Raw genomic sequence first — 21289 nt, forward strand, 5'->3', positions numbered from 1 at the left:
AGAGAATGGTATATGAGGAGGTTGGGAAGGTAGACAGAAGCCAGAAAATGTAGAGACTCGTAGGCCACATGCAAAAGTATGGTCTTTATCTAAAGTGTAATGGAAAACCTTTGAAGGAATTTTAAACTTAGAGCTGGTGGTACCTAAGCTTTTATCCTGGCTGACTTTTTTTCGTGCAAATGAATCAGGGACCTTTAGTGTTAAAGCAGCATTTCCAGGATGTCTGATATTTCATCGGTTTCTTCTAACATATATTATTTATTCGGTTGCTTTGTGCCTGACTGAACATTATTCCACCAGGATTTCCTGACCGACTTGGTGATGTCTGAGGTGGATCGCTGTGGAGAGCATGATGTCTTGATCTTCAGAGAGAACACCATTGCCACCAAATCCATTGAGGAATACCTCAAGTTGGTGGGACAACAGTATCTTCATGACGCATTGGGTATGGAGAAGCAAAACATTGCTTTCTTTGCCTTTCAATTTTGTTTTTTCACCCTCGTAGGACAAACAGATTGAACTCAAGTTCAGCAGGTTACTAAATCCTAGCTGACTAGAGTGTTAAAGTTTGAGTTTCAGCTGTAAGCCTCTGCACTACTCACCAGTAGTACTGGTTTATTGCACATTGGTTTATTACAATAAATGTACAGAAAGAGAAAGCCCAGGGGCGCCTGGGTGGCGCAGTCGGTTAAGCGTCCGACTTCAGCCAGGTCACGATCTCACGGTCCGTGAGTTCGAGCCCCGCGTCAGGCTCTGGGCTGATGGCTCGGAGCCTGGAGCCTGTTTCTGATTCTGTGTCTCCCCCCCTCTCTCTGCCCCTCCCCCATTCATGCTCTGTCTCTCTCTGTCCCAAAAATAAAATAAACGTTGAAAAAAAAAATTAAAAAAAAAAAAAAAAAGAGAAAGCCCATCAGTATATGCTGCAACTCCCAGGCGCTCAAGTTCCTGATGCTGAGATACACACTATGAGTAATGTCACTACTAGATCTGGGGGCACCCGTTTCCCCCAAAGTGCTGGTTATTTACATTATGATATAAATAGGTTATGTAATTCTTGAAAGTGTTAACATTTGTTATCATGCATTGAAAGTGAAAAAACTCTTACCAGTTCCCACAGCTCCCAAGTTTTGCCTTCAAGATCTCCAGAATTTTTAACAATTACTAAATTTTGCCCAGTCAGTAGTTCTTGCTGACTAGGCTACTCACCTAGAATTCCAGATCTGGTCTTGAAATTCACGCAGTTAACCTCTAGAGTAAGGCACTGGGCTGGGTGATATACATCATGATAAGGCAGATGTGAGTTTCTTGAAGAACAATTTCTTTTATCTCCATATCCCCAGTACTTCCCACAGAATGTAGAGCAGTACCATCGTATGGAAACATAATGTGAGTTGTATGTAATTTAAATTTCTTAGTGGTCACAGTGTTTTTAAAAGGGTAAGGAGAAACAGGCAAAATTAATTTTATTGATATTATAGTTAACCCATTATATCCAAATACTATTTAGCAAGCTATCAAAATAAAAATTATTTGTGAGGTAGTTTACTTTTTTTCATACTAGTTCTTCAAACTTTCGTGTGTATTTTGCATTTATTACACATTCCAGTTGGCACTAGCCACATTTCAAGTGCTCAGTAGTCACATGTGATTATGAAGGTTAGACAGTTATGTTGAATGAATGGATAGATTTTTGCCCTCAAGGATTTTATAAGATAGGGAGATAAGAAAGATAAGGCTATCCCTATAGCCAAAGAGAGAGAGAGAGTGCGAGAGATCCTGTGCTTTTTCAAAGAATTAAAGAAATTATTGTAGCTGATGGGATGATGGAATTTCCCATGTAAGATACATAAACAATGTGTGTGTAGCTTGAAAGGCAGAAAGGTTAAATAAAAACAGATACTGGACAAGGGAAGTGGTAGGGATTGGCATAGGGAAAGAACCATGCTGATAAAAAGGCATAGCAGTATGAGAGAGCCAGGCACGTATGAAATAAAACCAATTAGCTAAAAAATGAAATGAAAAAGACAAGTCAACAACAACAAAGAAGAAAAACAATTAGAACCAAATTGTTGAGAGCGTTGAATGCCAAGCTGAGGGGTTTAGATTTTAACAGTAATCACTGGTGAGCCACTGCAGGTTTTGAGCAGGCTGTTTTCAATAGAATCAGTTTAACAAAGTGATTAAAATGGGTTGGTGAAGAAAGCAACTGAAAACAGAGACCAGTGAAGAAGCCATTGTAAGAAGGAGGGTAAGAAACCAAGAGCCTCTGATTGATGTGATCACCAAGAGTAAGAGGTAAGGTGGATCTGAGAAATATTCAAGAAGTTGAGCTGATGGGACCTGGCAACTTCAGTTTGTGAGAATATGGCAGGGTTGGGGGTGGAGACCAGTTATTACAATGAATATTGGGCCTTGGTTACGAGAAGGATGATGAGGTTCTCAACAGAGGTAAAGAACACAGAAGTAGTAGGCTTGAAAGATGGAAAATGATATTTCCACTTCATGGGTATTCAATTTGAAGTTCTAATAGGAAATCCCAGGGGTTCTAGGTAAGAAATCTCAAGACATTTGCCTAGGTGTCTCCTGGAAATTTAGGACCGAGTTACCCATGTGGAGGGATAAATGAAGCTACAAGATTACAAGAGCAGAAAGAGACTGGGCCAGAGACAGGTCTTACAGTGCACCTAGGCTTGTGATATAGATGGAAGGAAGAGGAGGAATCAGGAAAGTGATCACAAAGAAAAAGCATGCGTGCGCACATGCACACAAAGCAGGAAAACCAGGAAAATCCTGAGTCCTAGACACCAAAAGAAATGAAAGCAACAACATCCTCAAGAGATTGAGGAAGGTAGAGGTTAAGAAAGAAAAAATGGCTATTGCATTCGGTAACTTCACTAGTGGTGGCTGGGACTGCCATCAGGACGACAGGAACTGGGTTGTACAGGGTAAAATGTGAATGACTGCTCAAGAAACAGGACCATCATGCTTACAAGAAGTAGACTCACTATAGTAGCCATTAGTTCCTACTCTGCAGAAGTAAATTATTTCTCTTCCTGCGTCCTGTCTTCATATTCTTTTCTCTAAGTTATGTGCTTTAGTTTAAGATCTAGTGGGAATTTACAAGAATAGTGAATACGGATTTTCATTGATACGAAAGTTACAGAGATTCATAGTCTCACATAAAGAGCTTTTTACAGTCATATCAGAAAGTATATCTCATGGCTTCCTTCAGTGATTTGTATTGCCTTCTAAAAGGCAATGATGAAGCATCTCAACCATACGTAGTCTCCATTACATGGACATAGGGGTAAATTATGTGTAGACCGCCTACCTCTTAAAAATCAAATATCTGTTTTCTGCCATTCAGTGTACTATACAGGATTTCCAAATAAATAATTTCCAAAGTGAAAAGTAGATGCAAGTACTTTGATAGGACTGTGAATAATTAGTTGATGGGCTAAATGAGACATGAAAATTCAGTGAGCATGGGAACAAATTCACATAACCCCACAAAGATCTCTTCCAAGAGCAAGGACCAGGGTAGTGAAAATAGCTGCCGCTTCCAAGCACGTAAACAAAATTAATTGGTAAGCTTCTTCAGGGCAGAGATTCTCCTGTCTTCTTCCCACTTAACTGCCCACAGTTCTAGTTAGCCTTTATATCTTAGACTCTCAATGGCTGATTTTTCTGCTATATTTTACTTTTATAACAGAAACTGCCTTTTGAAAACAACTTACAGAGTATCTGTCTTGGAGCCAGTGTAAATTCAGACTTATTTTATATGGTTTGACATAGTAATAAGTGAATTTTCAAATAGTAATCCTGAAGAACTGCAAAATTTTCAGTTACCTTATAAAGATTGAATTATTTTTGTCATACCAGACTGTACTTACTATGGCAGGAGCCTCTAATCCTTCAGTAAGTATCAAAGAAAAAGGCTTCACAGTGAAGTCTCCGTAAACCAAAAAATTAAATTAATAAGGACAGCTGAGCACTCAGAATAATTAAAGTTCAGTTATATTTCATACACTTTGGGCAAAAAAATAGATGTTCTTTCCAGACTGCCTGAAGAATTCTCAGAAAACTCAGTTAAAAGTTACCAGTCATATTATACAATATGTATTTATCTTGATTAAGGCATTATTATGTACTGCACAGACATAACTGAGGTGGCTCAGTTAGACTTGACTTAAAGCTTCCACCTGTTAACACCTTTTACCTTTCTGACTAAAATCAGATTGCATGTTGATACCCTGTGACACAGAAATACCATCTATGAGATACAGAAAAGCCCCTGATTTCCACCCTTGGTGACAGAGGCAAATTTTATTTTAGCAATGATATGGCCATGCCTACTGACTTATTTATACACAATTTGGATGCTAGATAGTAATGAGTTCATGATTTACATAGAAAACATGCCGTAGAACATTCTAGGTACAAAGTCACATTTAAACAATATAGTAAGCACCCCTTTGGCTCTGATCTTTTTCAAAGACAAGTGAGCAAATGCAAATGGATTACTGAATCTATCTCAATAATTTTTGATCAGGTAAGCAGCTTCTAGGTGCAAATCTATAAAAGGTTTGCCTTTCAGTGTGGTGTTTTCCACATTATCAGACAGGTTATAGTTTCAAAGGTGAAAATAATTTTCTCAGTTTGGGAGGACTTTAAATGTATCATAATCAGGTAAAAAAAAATCTTTAGACAATTGATTTTATTTACTTTGAGAGAGACAGAGACAGCACAAGCAGGGGAGGGGCAGAGACAGAGGAGAGAGAAACCCAAGCAGGCTCCGTGATGTGAGCTTAGGGCCCGATGTGGGGCTCGAACTCATGAAATGTGAGATCATGACCTGAGCTGAAACTGAGGATCAGACGCTCAACCAACTGAGCCACCCAGGCACCCCTAGACAACTGATTTACTTCTGGACCCTTGTATTATTTATTTGGCTCTTTTCTTGGAGAGTAAAAAATAATTCTTAAAGTTTATCAATGATTCATTAATATTAGTATTGTTTCCCTAAACTAGATATAGCCTTAAAGAACTCACTAAACAGAATATTAATGGTATAAATTTAGAGGTGTGCCAACTTTTATGCGGAATATTTGACATTGATGACTTAGTTTTAAATTTAGCTGCTCTTTTTTAATATAATTTATTGTCAGCTTGGCTAACATACAGTGTATATAGTGTGCTCTTGGTTTTGGGGGTAGATTCCCGTGATTCAACACTTACGTAAAACCCTCAGTGCTCATCCCAACAAGTGCCCTCTTCAATGCCCATCACCCATTTTCCCCTCTCTCCCACCTCCCAACTGTCAGATTGTTCTCTGTATTTAAGAGTCTCTTATGGCTTGCCTCCCACCCTCTCTGTTTGAAACTATTTTTTTCCCCTTCCCTTCCCCCATGGTCTTCTGTTAAGTTTCTCAAGTTCCACATATGAGTGAAAACATACGATATCTGTCTTTCTCTGACTGACTTACCTCACTTAACATAATACTCTCCCGTTCCATCCATGTTGCTGCAAATGGCAGGATTTCATTCTTTCTCATTGCCAAGTAGTATTCCATTGTACATCTAAACCACGTCATCTTTATCCTTTCATCAGTTGATGGACATTTAGGCTCTTTCCAGAATTTGGCTACTGTTGAAAGCACTGCTGTAAACATTGGGGTACATATGCCCCTATGCATCAGCACTCCTGTATCCTTCAGGTAAATTCCTAGCAGTGCTATTGCTGGGTCATAGGGTAGATCTATTTTCATTTTTTAAGGAACCTCCACACTTTTCCAGAGCGGCTGCACCAGTTTGCATTCCCACCAACAGTGCAAGAGGGTTCCCGTTTCTCCACATCCTCGCCAGCATCTGTTGTTGCCTGAGTTGTTAATGTTAGCCATTCTGACGGGTGTGAGGTGGTATCTCAGTGTGGTTTTGATTTGTATTTCCCTGATGATAAGTGATGTTGGGCATCTTTTCATGTGTCTGTTGGCCATCTAGATGTTTTCTTTAGAAAACTGTCTATTCGTGTCTTCTGCCCATTTCTTCACTGGATTATTTGTTTTTCGGGTGTTGAGTTTGGTAAATTCTTTATAGATTTTGGATATTAACCCTTTATCCGATATGTCATTTGCAAATATCTTTTCCCATTCCATCGGTTGCCTTTTAGTTTTGTTGATTGTTTCCTTTGCAGTGCAGAAGCTTTTTATCTTGATGAGGTCCCAGTAGTTAATTTTTGCTTTTATTTCCCTTGCCTTTGGAAACGTGTCAAGCAAGAAATTGCTGCAGCTGAGGTCAAAGTGGTTGTTTCCTGTTTTCTCCTCTAGTGTTTTGATGGTTTCCTGTCTCACATTTAGCTCTTTCGTCCATTTTGAGTTTATTTTTGTGTATGGTGTAAGAAAGTGGTCTAGTTTCATTCTTCTGCATGTTGCTATCCAGTTCTCCCAGCACCATTTGCTAATGACTGTCTTTTTCCCATTCGATACTCTTTCCTGTTTTGTCTAAAATTAGTTGGCCACCCATTTGTGGGTCCAATTCTGGGTTCTCTATTCCATTGGTCTATGTGTCTGTTTTTGTGTCAATACCATACTGTCTGGATGATTACAGCTTTGTAGTAGAGCAAATTTAGGTGTTCTTTAAATGAGGTAAATTGTGTGGAAGCACATAGTATAGGGGACATTGAGAACATGTCATACACAAATCTTGTGAGAATTTATAAATATTTTTGGGTGTTTTCATTTTATGAAAAATTATTTTTAAATTGCATGTCTAGAGCCCCTACTAAGTGCCATGCACCATATTGGATACTTTTCTATTCATGCATTATTTCTGATCCTCGCCACAGATCTGTAAGGGTGGGAGTTATTGACGCCATTTTATTAATAAGGCAGCTGAAACTCAGACTTTTAGTTAAATGACTTCTCAAGGCTCCCCAGTAATTAAGTGATTTGACCTTAGGTCTGTCTGATTCCAAAGCCTTTACTTTTCCATCTACTAATTTCCTATTCTCCAAACATTTTCTTCCAAATATCATTTCCCATCCTCTATTATAGCTACTTTTTAAATCTTCACTTGCCTCACTACTTACCCTTTTGATAGAAAATACTCCTCATGATGCTACTGCTAATTAATTTTGCAGAAGTTTTTGTTCATGTCCATGAAATCTATTATAACTAGCCTGAACTTTGAATGATATGAGCAGATTTGAAAGGATCTTTGCAAGATCTACTCCTTTGTCATAAAGACCTGTAAAAACCCAAGAATAAGGGTGTCTGGGTGGCTCAGTCGGTTGAGTGTCAGACTTTGGCTCTGCTCATGATCTTGCAGTTCATGAGTTTGAGCCCCACATCGGGCTCACTGCTGTCAGTGCCAGGCCCTCTTCGGATCCTCTGTCTCCCTCTCCTCTTGCCCCTCCCCTGCTCACACTCTTTCTCTCTCGAAAATAAACAAACATCAAAAAAAACAAGAATACATGCTATCATTTCTGATAAATATTTATTGAACATCTGCAATGCTTTGAGAGCTATTTGGTAGGCTGGAGATTCAAACATGAATAGAAGCTGGCCCTGACCTCCAAGGGTATTTATCCTAGAGGTGTGAACATGAGACAGACATGTGAACAAAGAGCACAAAACATTGTGAAACACAGAACACTAGAACATACACAAGGTATGGTGTATAGTGGAGGATAAACAAGTAAGGAAAGGATTTGTTCGTTCAGGGAACGAACAATCTACATCCTATAGAGGATGGGACATATAAACAGTGCTTCTAAGCTTCTATGAAGAAATGTCTGCTACATTTTTTCTACTGTGTTGAATGACTATCCCCTTTACAAGAGGTAAGCCTAGAGACCCTTACTCAAATCTATGTTTGACACCAGCATTAGCACTAACACCTTAGGTGGGTATTCAGTCAAGCGTGGGTTCTTTTTTCTTCTAAAATAATAACAACATTATTCATCCTGGTAGAGCAGCCTTATAACAAATAACGAGTTCCTGCTAATTAAATATATTTGTGGAGCACTTGGGTGGCTCAGTCGGACGTTAAGCCTCTGACTTTGGCTCAGGTCATGATCTCGCGGTCCGTGAGTTCGAGCCCCGCGTCAGCCTCTGTGCTGACATCAGAGCCTGGATCCTGCTTCAGATTCTGTGTCTCCCTCTCTCTCTGCCCCCCCCACCTCAAAAATAAAGAATTTGTGGTTTCAGGTAAAAGATTTAAAGCTGTATCGTTGTTGAAAGTAGGATCATTATTATTATTTTTATAAATACCACGATGGTGAGGTTAGCGATTGCAGTTTTTCTGCTTCCAAGATGAGGAAGATAAACATCATATATGGGAGGTGGTAACCCTTGGGGGTCTAAAGCAGCAACAATCCTTCATGCCCTCCATGTCAGGTCTCAGAAAGAAATTCCCGTTATACATTTTAGGACAGAAATCCTAAATCCTTTTATTCTGTTCAGGAAGACGCTGTTCATAGTTACACTACCTGTCACCTTCTCTCTTCAAACAGGGGAGTTCATCAAAGCTCTGTACGAGTCAGATGAGAACTGTGAGGTGGAGCCCAGCAGGTGTTCCTCTAGTGAACTGATAGAGCATCAGAGCAACCTGAAAATGTGCTGTGAGCTGGCTTTCTGCAAGATCATCAACTCGTACTGGTGAGCAGGTGTCAGTGCCTCAGCCTCTGCTCGTGGAACTTCAGTTTTTCCATGTAAAAGTCATCACAGTGTCAACTGTAGTATCTCCCACCCAGAGAAAGGGCTTAGGGGGAAGATGGAAGGTTTCCGTAATATAGTCCCCTCTGAAGTCCAAACGTCCCCTGTAAGCAGAAGCACCTGTGAACTATCTACATAAATATAATATTTCCCCAGAATAGGAGCACCACGTCCTCTAATTCCCAAAGTATTTCAATGGCTTTCTGAAGTGTTTACCAGTGTTAGACAGTTGTGTTAATGATTTTTGATCATCGCTCCAACCCCTGCAATTGGTGAGATTCTGGAAGTTTTGAAGAACGCTCTTTAGAGAGATTATGGTAAGCTCTATTAAACCAGATGGTTCAGTCAGGAGCCTCATGCCATTTTCCTACGTTGCAAAACTAAATTTGCACTAATCCCTGAGTTTTATGGCTGTGGGTTTCCAGTCTCCATCTGGGCTTCCGTGAATTTTCTACCAACTCGAAGCCATGAATCAGGCAGAATTCTCTCCACTAGGCTCTCCTCTTAGCCTGGCTCTAGAGCAGGTGTGTTGGGCCAGATGGGATCACTTGTGTCTTCTTGGGTTATGGTACTTTTGTATTTCGAGGTTTTGATCTTTTTTCCTTCCCCAGTGTTTTCCCTCGTGAGTTGAAAGAAGTGTTTGCGTCATGGAAGCAGCAGTGCCTGAACCGTGGCAAGCAGGACATCAGCGAGCGGCTCATCAGTGCCTCGTTATTTCTGCGTTTTCTGTGCCCAGCCATTATGTCTCCCAGTCTTTTCAACCTGATGCAGGAGTATCCTGATGACCGCACGTCTCGGACTCTGACTCTAATTGCCAAGGTCATTCAGAACCTGGCTAACTTTGCCAAGTAGGTGTCACTGCTGTAAGCACTTTTAAAAACATTGTTTAAAAAAAAATACGTGACACCTAAAATTTGGATGGGGGTGGGGAGCCTCATCACTTGTATTACAAGATTTTCGTTATAGTGATATTCAACATAGAAGAAAGAAGAAACAGCTTAATATTCACTTTACAGAGGAATGGTTCAGTAACCTTTGGTACATGCATTCAGTAGAATATTTGCAGCCACTACAGTGTTCACCAAAAATGTCCAATAATACGGAAAATGATGCAGATACAATTATACTATATGGAAAGTGCTATTCAAAACTTGAGCAAAAAAGAAAAAGGATACTAGAAGATACATATGCTGTTATTCCAGAAATATGTTAATACAAAAACTAAAGTATAAAAGGTTAGGAGAAACCATCTGACAAACTCAGTAGTTACATTATCTAAGACAATTGGCCTGGCCCCTTCAAAGAAAAAAGTCAATGTCATGAAAAATTGAAAAGATCGAGAGGGACTATTCTAGATTTTAAAAGACTGCAATGCTTGAATCTTAACTGGATCTGAACTGGGAAAAAAAAAATCTATAAGTCATTTTGGGGACAATTAAATGTGGACTATATATAAGATGATTTAAAAGTTTTAGCGTGATAATAGCATTGGTTTATGTAAGAGATGTTCCTTATTCTGAAGAAATGAGTGCTAACGTATTTAGAGTTTATGTCTGCAACTTAGTTTAAAATGGTTCAGCAAAAAAAAAAAAAAAAGTATGTAGAGAGAAAGTGAAAGCAAACTTGGCAAAATGTTAGCAGTGGGTTAATGTAGAGGAATGGCATATGGTTGTTTGTTGTATATTCTTTCAACTTTTATATAGGTTTAAAATTTTTTTAAAAGGGAGTTAGAAAACCACTGGGGAGGAAATGCACTCACATGTAAACAGCAGCTATGTTTGGGTGGTAGAGTGTGTCCACTCACACTCTTTTCTTGCCACTTTTCATTGTTTCCAAAAAAGACAAGATTCTCTATTAGCGGCGTATTGAAGGAAGACAGTGGAACTTCAATGAGACAGATTGTTTTCTAGTGTAAATATTGGCTTTTTGGAAGTGTACTATTTTAACTTTGTGTACCCTATATTTACAGCAGCACAGAAATAGACATATTTACCCATATTTGAGCTAATTCTGCTAAAAATTACTTCTAGCTTATTTTGAAATTTTCTGGGCTGAAGATACCTAGAATTTAGATGGGCAAAGAAGAGAGGTTCTTCTCTAGCAAAAATAAATAGCATGTAGCGCACACAGGCTTGGAGAAGCGGCATATATCTGGGAGACTCTGAAGAAGCTAGCAATATTGAAGGTTTGTACTGATGAGCATGTGGTAGGCAAACGAAGGTTATTTACAGAGAGCTCTAGATACCAGAAAAAAGAGAGTTAGCTTTCGCCAACAGAGACTAGAAGGCTATGCAAAGTATTTGATTGTTACATCAGTATTAGGAAAGTATGTTTTAGCATTTATCACTTAGCAGATTATAAATTAGTCACTTACCTCCCCAAAATAAAAATAAAAAAGTTAAAGCTCAGTGTAAAGTCAACTCAGACATCTCTTTTCCTGAATATGTCCTTTCTCATTTTCTCTCCCTCTACTTCAGATTTGGTAACAAAGAAGAATATATGGCATTCATGAATGATTTTTTAGAACATGAATGGGGTGGAATGAAGCGCTTTCTTTTGGAGATCTCTAATCCGGACACCATCTCGAACACGCCAGGCTTTGATGGTTACATTGATCTGGGCCGAGAGCTTTCAGTTTTGCATTCCTTACTGTGGGAAGTAGTTTCCCAACTTGATAAGGTAAAGTAGGCTGGAAGCATAATGGGAGATGGGAGATAGAGAACGTTAATGTACCTAGATTCTGGAAAGTATCCACAGAGTGACAGCCTTCACGCTTCCTGCTAGTCGAAAACGACCTTTTGTGCTAGAAGTCTGGGAGTAAATAGCTATCAATTCTGCATCCAATACGTGCCCTCCAAACCAGGAACTTCTAGAAAGCCATGAGATTATTCACATATATTTTTAAGAAATTAGCTGAATTAATGGAGTATATATTTCTATAAATACATACATATATGTATATAACATTATATATAGCATGTCTAAAACCTTGCCTGGAAACTAACATCAAATATTGCCATACGCAGGTTTATTCATGTATAAGCAGGATGAGATAAAACCTCATAATAATCCTAACAAAAGTGTGGACTTGGAAAAATATTGAGACTATTATGTTTAAGTGGTTTAACTCATGTAATTTTTTTTTTTTTTAATTCTGCAAGTCAGAGGGTTCAATGTAACTATTAGTACTACGGAGTTGCATGGGATCTGAAAATCCCGATGTTTTCTTTCTCTACAGATGTGAATTTTAAAAACAGAAAATACTATTTTTAATCATTTATTTTCTGAGTATAAGCTAAGAATCTTGTTATATACCATATTAGTAACTAAATACATACCATGCCAATCATTTGCTTCCTTCTGGAATTTTTCAAAGAGGAATCAAATTTATAATGGAAAGTAGTCTTAGACTCTGGCTAGGTTTATCACAATAATTATTTATTGATGTTTTTGTTTGCTACAGGTACTTCATAAATAGGTGTGGTGGTATGTTAGAATAACTTCAAAAGCAAAGTTATTTTTTTGTGATAAGAATGTATTTGTTTTCCTCCACTTTCCTATTATCCTTAAAAATGTTGTACCGATAAAATGGGGGAGGGGAGTAAAACCTATTAATAAAGACCACTTTCCTGAGGCAATGTAAATGGTAGGGTGTCCTACCATTTGTAAAATAGTAAACTCTTATTCTTGAGGGCCCCTTCTTCACTTGTAGGAGTACTAGCTAGATTTTGAGTTGCAGCTATGCTGAGGTAAATTCCTTGAATACAAATCATGGCTCAAGAAAGTTGAGCAGGTAAAGGCTATTCTTGAGGTGGCGTTTGAGTGCCCATTCTACCCATTGGAGCAGAGTTGAAGAGACTTGGTTGTTGAGAAGACAAAGGAGACCCAGAGGCAGTCTTGTAGAACTGCCCTAGAGTTGAAGGCTCCCAAAGGACTCCATAAGAATAAGAACTCACCCAAAGAAAAAAATGATTGAGATGGATAAATCCAATACTAAGAAGCTACTCTTTGTTGAATAACTGCATCGGTGGGATGCGGATACAGTAATCTTGTGAAATAGGCCTGGTTGATTTTGGGCTGAGGTCCTTTCAACAGGCTTTGCTATGTAAACATGCTTTGTCCTTTTTAATCTGTGTTTAGTCCTGGGAACCAGGGGTAAATCTAGACATATCTCACAGAGTTTACCTGCTTTTGCTGTTTAAAAAAAGATTGTCTTGCTGATGCAAACCCAGTTGATAATAGGTCAGAGTTCCCTAAAGGAAATGGGATAGTAGATGGCAGTATATCATCTGTGTTCCCTGAAGTGCTCCAGACCCCTGAATGCAACACCTTCCTGTATGTTGGCATGCATTTCTTTTCTCACATGATGCCTTTTCTTTGGAAGTTTCATCACACTAGCCGATCCTCTGGTCTCGAAGTCCTTTGGTTAGAAGGTGTTTGGTTCTTCCCCTACCCTCCCCCACCTTGATCTACTAGCCTTCCAAAGATTTAGTTTGCTTTGCATGCCTATTTTAGTTGGAATGGCAATAGTTTGGTTGTTTTGAGCATGTCTTTTAATTTTTATTTGCATAATCCTAATTTCTATTTCCTTTCTTTCCTCGATGTCTGCTGCACCTTGTTTCGCCTCCTCCATTCATCTCGACGCCATGGTTCTGCTGCTCCATAACAATGCATTATGAACCTGCCACTCCCATATGCAAACACCTACCCTTCCCTCCAACCTACACCCCTCCATCAATGGGCATCGTTGTCCCAAAAACAATCCTTGGTGGATGTCGCAATGCTTATTATCCAATTAGGGTGAAAATTCCTTCCTACAGGCGACCGTGGCAAAATTGGGACCTCTCCCTCGAGTTCTTGCTGATATTACCAAGTCTCTGACTAATCCTACACCAATACAACAGCAACTAAGACGCTTCACTGAGCATAACTCCAGTCCAAATGTCAGTGGAAGCCTCTCCTCTGGGCTGCAGAAAATATTCGAAGACCCCACTGACAGGTATGAAACAGAGAATTTAAATAAACTGTTGTCTCAGAGAGAGGTGATGTTTAGAGACTTGGCAGAAATCTATTTATTTGTTGAATTTATAACTTGAAAGTCATGATCAGTTGGAAAAAACATCTGACCTGAGATAAATCCAATTGTTTGTCCTAATAATACACAGGATCTAGGATTCTTATTTTCTACAGTGATACTGTAGAGTTATAATATGTTCAGCAAACATTGTTTAAAAATCTAGGTCCGGCTTAATGGAAGATTAAGGGCTTTGAAATTTCTATTTCCATATATTGTAGCACTCAAAACTCTGGAGAACCTCCGTTAAAATCACTTTATGGCTGGCGGTGTCAGCCGGATAGGCAGATACAACGTTGATGCTCACACTGACCCTCTTTTCTGGATTGGCAAGACTTGGGCCTTTAGCAGTGATCCTTTGGTTGTACCTCAGCCCTGCTTCCTCCTCTTGAAGGTTTAGACAGAAGCAATTAACTGTGAATCAGAATTTTTGGGAGGGTTTAAAGCCTAACTAGGATAGGACTAGAATTCTAGCAGAAACTGAAGACAATGATGAGGAGGTAAGCACAGCGTTATTCCCCACCTTTGGAGAGAAACTAAAAATGTTGGATTTTAAAGAATTGTAACGATGAAATCTGGGTTTAGAAACCAATGTAAGTATCCACATTGGGACTGTGAGCCTTTGGAATATTCATATGCCTGGGTTGAAAAAACTGTTTTGAATTTGCCCCAGGAGTAATTAAGGGTCCTCTCCTTTTCCACAGTGATTTGCATAAACTAAAATCTCCAAGCCAGGACAACACTGATAGCTACTTCAGAGGGAAAACATTACTGCTGGTGCAGCAAGCGTCCTCCCAGAGCATGACTTACTCTGAAAAGGATGAGAAGGAAAGTAGCCTTCCTAACGGTCGGAGCATCTCCCTCATGGACCTTCAGGACACTCACGCTGCTCAAGTGGAGCATGCACCTGTCATGCTCGATGTGCCTATGCGCTTAACTGGAAGCCAGCTTTCCATAACCCAGGTGGCCAGCATCAAACAACTGCGGGAAACCCAGAGCACTCCCCAGAGCGCACCCCAAGTGCGAAGGCCCCTGCACCCGGCCTTGAACCAGCCAGGCAGCCTCCAGCCCTTGTCATTCCAGAACCCTGTCTATCACCTCAATAACCCAATTCCGGCAATGCCAAAGGCCTCTGTGGATTCCAGTTTGGAGAACCTAAGCACTGCCAGTTCCAGAAGCCAAAGTAACAGTGAGGATTTCAAACTCAGCGGGCCCAGCAATAGCAGCATGGAAGATTTCACCAAACGCAGCACCCAGAGCGAGGATTTCTCCAGGCGGCATACTGTGCCAGACAGACACATACCTCTTGCTCTGCCACGGCAGAATAGTACCGGGCAGGCCCAGATCCGGAAAATGGACCAGGCTGGGTTAGGTGCCCGAGCCAAAGCCCCGCCATCCCTGCCACATAGTGCTTCCTTACGTAGCACGGGGAGCATGTCGGTGGCCTCTGCAGCCCTCATGGCCGAACCTGTGCAGAATGGGAGCCGGTCCCGGCAGCAGTCTTCCTCCTCCAGAGAGAGCCCTGTTCCCAAAGTGAGAGCGATCCAGAGACAACAAACACAGCAGGTAGGGGGGAGAGCTGGAGGGGTGTGGCTTCCACTTATCCAACTGCTTCCCTGGTTCTTTGTATATAAATCATTAGGAAATCCAATTTCTAGCAACATTTCCACTTAAAAATATGTTCTGCAACTTTTTTTTAGTGCTTGTTTATTTATCTTGAAAGAGAATGCGTGTGTGTGTGTGCGCGCGCGCGCGCGCGTGTGTGCAAAAAGGACCAGAGAAGGAGAGAGAGAATCCCAAGCAGGCTGCACACTGTCAGCACAGAGCCCAGCACAGAACTTGATCCCACCAACTTGTGAGGTCACGACCTGAGCCAAAATCAAGAGTCGGACGCTTCAATGACTGAGCCACTGAGACACCCAGACGCCTCTATTTTCTGCAGCTTTTTTTAAAGTTTATTTATGTTGAGAGAGAGAGAAGGCACACGTGGGAGATGGGCAGAGAGAGAGGGAGAGAGAGAATCCAAGCAGGCTCTGTACCATAAGTGTGGAGCCCTGATGTAGGGCTTGAACTCACGAACTGTGAGATCATGACCTCAGCCGGTGTCGGACCCTTAACCGACTGAGCCACCCAGGAGCCCCATTTTCTCCAACTGTTAGATGGAGAGAGGAAATGCAAGGTCTGGGAGGCTTCTGCTTAGGTGAGGCTGCAGAAAGTAGCTTGACTCATTACCCTCAGGAGACTATCAACCACACAAAGAGCTTTCTCTTCCCTTCAAGCAGCTGAGCCACTACCTATGTGTGCACTGGGAACAGATCGGTGTTGCATGAATAATTAGAACACATACACTGTGAAACCTATAGGCCAGATGAACCATAATATATTTTGGGAATCCAGACCCTTCATCCTCAATTTTTTCCCCTACAGTTTCCAGAATAAACTTTCGCGTTCCGAGTCAAACATTTAATGTAACTGCTCTCTATTCCATCCCCCACCTCCCTCTGGAAATAATAAGTCCCCTGTGCCTTTTCCTGGAAATGACTAGAAAAATAAACAACTGAGCACCTATAAAGACAAGGTAAAGGAGAGAGGTAAAAAGATAGAAACACAGGCGGTTGACAGTGCTGTAAACATTTCCAAATCCCTTCTATTTCTATTTGCAGGGGTAAGCCCAGCTAGTGTCACACCCAGTCTTAAGACTTCTGGGCTTCTTTCTTGACAAATAAAAAGTTTTCCCGAGAATTTGATCACTCGTGTCTTCCCTACCTAATACATTTTCAGGCACCAATACATATTTTGCTTTTTGAAACAAACTAATAACCTGAGGAAATCATGTGTAAGTATATATTTAATCTTTCATCTAAAAAAGATTTTTCTCCTTTGTATTTGCTGACCTTTCTTTGAAACCTGATCATACTATATGAGTACTAGGGAGCTTTGTGATTGGAAGAGTTCTATGCCACATCCTTTTGTCAGCAAAACCACTGGTCAGAGGAGACTGCCATAAAACCCCAATGTATCTTTTTAATATATTTGCTCTTTATAGGTAGGCATTTACTGATTTGGCTGTTTCTGCTGCTACTCTGCTGTGATCAGAGCCCTTGCCCCTAGCTTGATCGTTACTGTTTAAAAAAAATAACAAAATTAGAACATTGACAGAATCCTGGGATACAGAGGTAAAGGAAGAGTTGAAAAGTACGACTAACTTAAGTTGCTTCCCGCATCCAGCCTCCTAGGCAGAGCCTCCCGGTAGGTCCTTCTTTCCAGAGAAATAAAGTTTTCCTTCAGTCTTAATTTTTTCATTTTTATTTGGCTTATATTTCCCCAAATTTCACCAATTCGTTTGATTTAATAAGCATTTTCATCTAAAGAGAAGGAAAGAAGAGTAGATACAATGAAAATGCTCATGTGTCGCTATATCTTTCATATGTATGTCAAATTATGTCATATATATTCTCTTAATCTGTTTGTTGGAAGGCAGTCCTTCTTACCTTATTGTGGTCTTTTCCACACGTTGCTTTTATGCTAGCTTCTAGTTGAGGCCAACCACTTTCAGAGAAATGAAGTGTTTACTGAGAGGAGAAAAGGAAGATAAGGAATTTTGGAGATGGAGTGCTGGGTGGAGGCAGACATCCACGCAGGGGTCTAAGTGCAGCAGGGGGGCCCTGAACACGAGAAGAATCTCAGATTGGCAGAGAGGGACAGGACAACGGAACGGGCCCTCCAACCTGCTTTTCAAAAGCGGGCTCGGGCCCAGCCCTGGACAGAAAAAAGGAATGCTAACCCCTTCCCCTATTTGATATAGTCCTCAGTTCTCAGGGTGTGTGACTCAGACTGATGGTTTATAAATATTTTAAATTAAATAGCCTTCTGAGTGATCATCTGGAACCAGGTATCACTTATAATACTCAGGTATAAGAAAATGTAGCACCTGTCACACAAGCAGTTAGTACAGTTTCTCTGGGTGAAGAGAAGGCTGTTTTGGGTAGATGGGAGGTAGGAAATGGATATGGTCTCCCAACAACCAACTTAAAAACGTTTTGTACCACAGCCATGAATGAACTGGGGTATGCCTGTGTTATATTGGCACATGAGGCACAGACGCCATGAAGTGGCCTCACACGGCTTTAAATATTCACCTCTGTTTATGCCTTCGCTGGTAGTGCCACCGTCGTTATCAGTTAAAGCATAAGTCACCGTATTTTTATTGCTCAAGTTTCTGGTTTTTCTACACTCTTTCTATGCAGATGGTTTATTCTTTCAAACTTACGTTGTTATTTTCTATCCCTTATCTTTCCGTTTGTTGCTTTTCTCCTCTCCCGTGAAGCCTCTGAATTTCTACATAATCAGCGCATTTTTGGCAAATTCCTTTACATATTGTAATTGCAAATTGTGTTGGGGAATTCTTCTCTCCCAAAAACCAGAGGATTTCTTTGTGGGGATTGTTCTGTAGGCGTGTGTAATTATCAGCGGCTTTGTCCCATGCAAATTCCATCTGTATCTGAGCACAAAGGAGTGGCCATTGTTGGCAGGCTTACTAGCTCTGGTCTTCTCCGTGTACGTACTGAGTAGGAAGGGAACAAAATCCTAGTGGAACAATCTACAGAGAAGAGATTTCTTTTTTTCGGGAAGCTGCCGTCAATTGTTTTTGACCCTTCTCAGCCTCTCTTTGGATTCCCCCCTCTCATTTCCCTGTCCGTTTTGTTTTCCATGTATCGTGTACTCCCTGTGTATAATAGACTGTATGTATAATGTATGTGTTCAGATGTAGCGTGTTACATAACCTCAAAAATTCAAATTTGAAGAGACTTTTTTTTTTTTCAACGTTTTTTTTTTTTTTTTTTTTTTTTTTTTTTGGGACAGAGAGAGACAGAGCATGAACGGGGGAGGGGCAGAGAGAGAGGGAGACACAGAATCGGAAACAGGCTCCAGGCTCCGAGCCATCAGCCCAGAGCCCGACGCGGGGCTCGAACTCACGGACCGCGAGATCGTGACCTGGCTGAAGTCGGACGCTTAACCGACTGCGCCACCCAGGCGCCCCAGAAGAGACTTTTTTTTTTTTAATTTTTTTTTTAACGTTTTTATTTATTTTTGAGACAGAGAGAGACAGAGCATGAACAGGGGAGGGGCAGAGAGAGAGGGAGACACAGAATCGGAAACAGGCTCCAGGCTCTGAGCCATCAGCCCAGAGCCCGACGCGGGGCTCGAACTCACGGACCGCGAGATCGTGACCTGGCTGAAGTCGGACGCTTAACCGACTGAGCCACCCAGGCGCCCCAGAAGAGACTTTTAAAATAGGTATCTGACAAGCCTGTTGGAATGATGCTCCAGCTTTCACATTCAGATATGTTGAACCCTCTCCTAACCAACCTCTTCAAGAACCCTCAGAGTATACTTGTTTAGTCAGCCCTTTCTTTGGTGTAGACCGCAGAAGTGCTATTCATTATGAGAACCTGACTGAACCTGACTGGTGCAGACTTTGGAGAAGCTGAAACCAACGCATCTTATTTATATCTAGTAAATACCAGCAAGGGACAGGGAACTGGCCTGTCCATTGTCCTCAGCATAGCCAGGCTATGACTAATTATAGGCTCGGAGAAACTGCCATCTCAGGCCCTTTTGCCCTAAAGCATTGGTATTTTTCCCAGAGAAACCCTATACAGCTTTATCTCAAAGGGGAGACAGTCGTGGTAGGAAATCTGTTGCTTTTCTTTTTGTCTTTTTCATCCTTCATTTTCTTTAACGATCCGCTGTTGAAAGTCAGTGGATACAAATACTCTTCCTAAGGCTATAGCTAAAGCAAAAGGGGATTTGAAGCCCTTACCAACATCTTTTCCCAATCTCTTTGACTATAAACTAGAGGTAATAAATTTTGCTATCTTGGCCAGCTTGTAAAGGAGATGCAACAATCATTGAACAAAAAGCCTTTGATGCGCTTCCAAAGGATTAGAGGAAAAGACATACATACATTAGCTTTCTCTTAATAATACATTATACTTTAGTAATGAATTCTAAAGAGAACCAGAGTATTCGTAAGTGAATAATATTTTATTGAGCATCTATTATGCAATTACATAGCCACTACCATTCAAAGAATGCTATATATAATACGGTACCCTGCCTCAAGGATTGATGATCTAATTGGGAAACACGACCAGCGCACACGAGACCAATAGGAAAAAATGTAAGAGACGGTATATAGTTTTTAAAATAAAGAAACCAAAAAACCACCTCTATTTTTGATGTGTTCAATATTACTTTTCTGTTCTTTATAATTTTTTAAATGTTTTACCATGAATGCAAGGAATAGTTAATATTCTTTTCAACACTTATTGACCACCTACTGCTATGCAGAGTGCTTGGATATATTGGGAAGTGGTTGAGAATCAGAATTAACCAGTACAATAGGAATAGACCCAAATGCGCATTCCCATCATACAATCTCTTAAAATTCATTGGACGTTCTTAGTCTTTCTGAAGATATGGTAGCTGCCACCATCACCAGTGGAAGAGCCAAGCTTGTTTTACAGCTAGTCAAAGCCTAGACTGTGCTAAGGAGTCGTTGTTTTAACACCCTTTTAGGGGCTGAGATGGCTCCTTAGTGTGTTGTAGGAATATCTTTAGTGTGCATGTATAGGCACCCAATAAATAGATAGCCCATAACAAATTACAGGGAAAGAAAGTTCATTCAAGCAACATCTTGTTAACTAGATAAAACGGGAAGCTATTGAATTAGCTGCCTTGAAGTAATAAATTCCAAACAGTAAAGTTGTTATTAGTTTTAGTACCTGCTGTATCTCAAACTGCTATTGAATAGAAAACCCTGGTTTCACAGAAAAGCAGCTAAAGTGCTAAAGTGATAAGATCATGAAATTAAAAAGGCATTTGTCTCCTTTAAATATTGGCTTTCTATTAATTTTTTCAAACCCATAACCGCATTCTTTTGCCTTTCAGGTGTATATATATCAAAAAAAAAAAACCCTAAACCTCTTGTAAAACTATTTTTCTCTGCCAATGGTGAAGCAGTTTATTGTGCTCTGCTTTTAAAGTCCAGTAGGGGGAGAACTAGTGTGTGTGTGTGCATGTGTGTGTAAAGTATCTTGCCATTTACAAAATGCTTTTCCATGCGGACTCATTTGCTTCTTATAATAATTTTTCATGTGGATAATTACTACCTTCCACTATAGATGATACTCTGTCCTCTCTCCTATAGGCCAGTATTTCTAAAGTGTGATGCTCAAAATTATTTAAGTATGCAAGATGTCTGTTTAATTACTCGTGTAATTAATTATTTTAACACATATTAGAAAAATATATGACTATCAATATTAATAAATATTTATAAATATATAACCTCAAAGTCATGATTTTACTGATATTATTGTTTAGCATAAGGACTTAGCTAACTGGAAAAGGTCTTTTTAAAAAGATAATTAATAATATGTCAGTGAAATGTTATGACAAAAATAATAAAGTGATAAATGAATGAAGTATAAGAAACA

At 40.1% G+C, this 21289-nt stretch overlaps 1 protein-coding gene across 14 annotated transcripts in view; it reads left to right on the forward strand.

The window, feature by feature from the left end:
• RASAL2 (RAS protein activator like 2) overlaps positions 1-21289 on the forward strand; it is a 362968-nt gene that overhangs the window by 319903 nt on the left and 21776 nt on the right. For 12 of the 14 annotated variants that reach the window (XM_045048593.1, XM_003999225.6, XM_045048591.1 and 9 more), the window contains 6 exons: positions 301-445; positions 8512-8656; positions 9325-9561; positions 11191-11392; positions 13513-13712; positions 14492-15353. In XM_045048593.1, the coding sequence (XP_044904528.1) occupies positions 301-445; positions 8512-8656; positions 9325-9561; positions 11191-11392; positions 13513-13712; positions 14492-15353 (1791 nt within the window). The remainder of the gene's footprint in view (positions 1-300; positions 446-8511; positions 8657-9324; positions 9562-11190; positions 11393-13512; positions 13713-14491; positions 15354-21289) is intronic. The other 2 variants (XM_003999226.6, XM_045048588.1) reach the window with 1 other exon arrangement.

Source organism: Felis catus, chromosome F1, assembly GCF_018350175.1.
Source record: "Felis catus isolate Fca126 chromosome F1, F.catus_Fca126_mat1.0, whole genome shotgun sequence".
Classification (NCBI taxonomy): Eukaryota; Metazoa; Chordata; class Mammalia; order Carnivora; family Felidae; genus Felis; species Felis catus.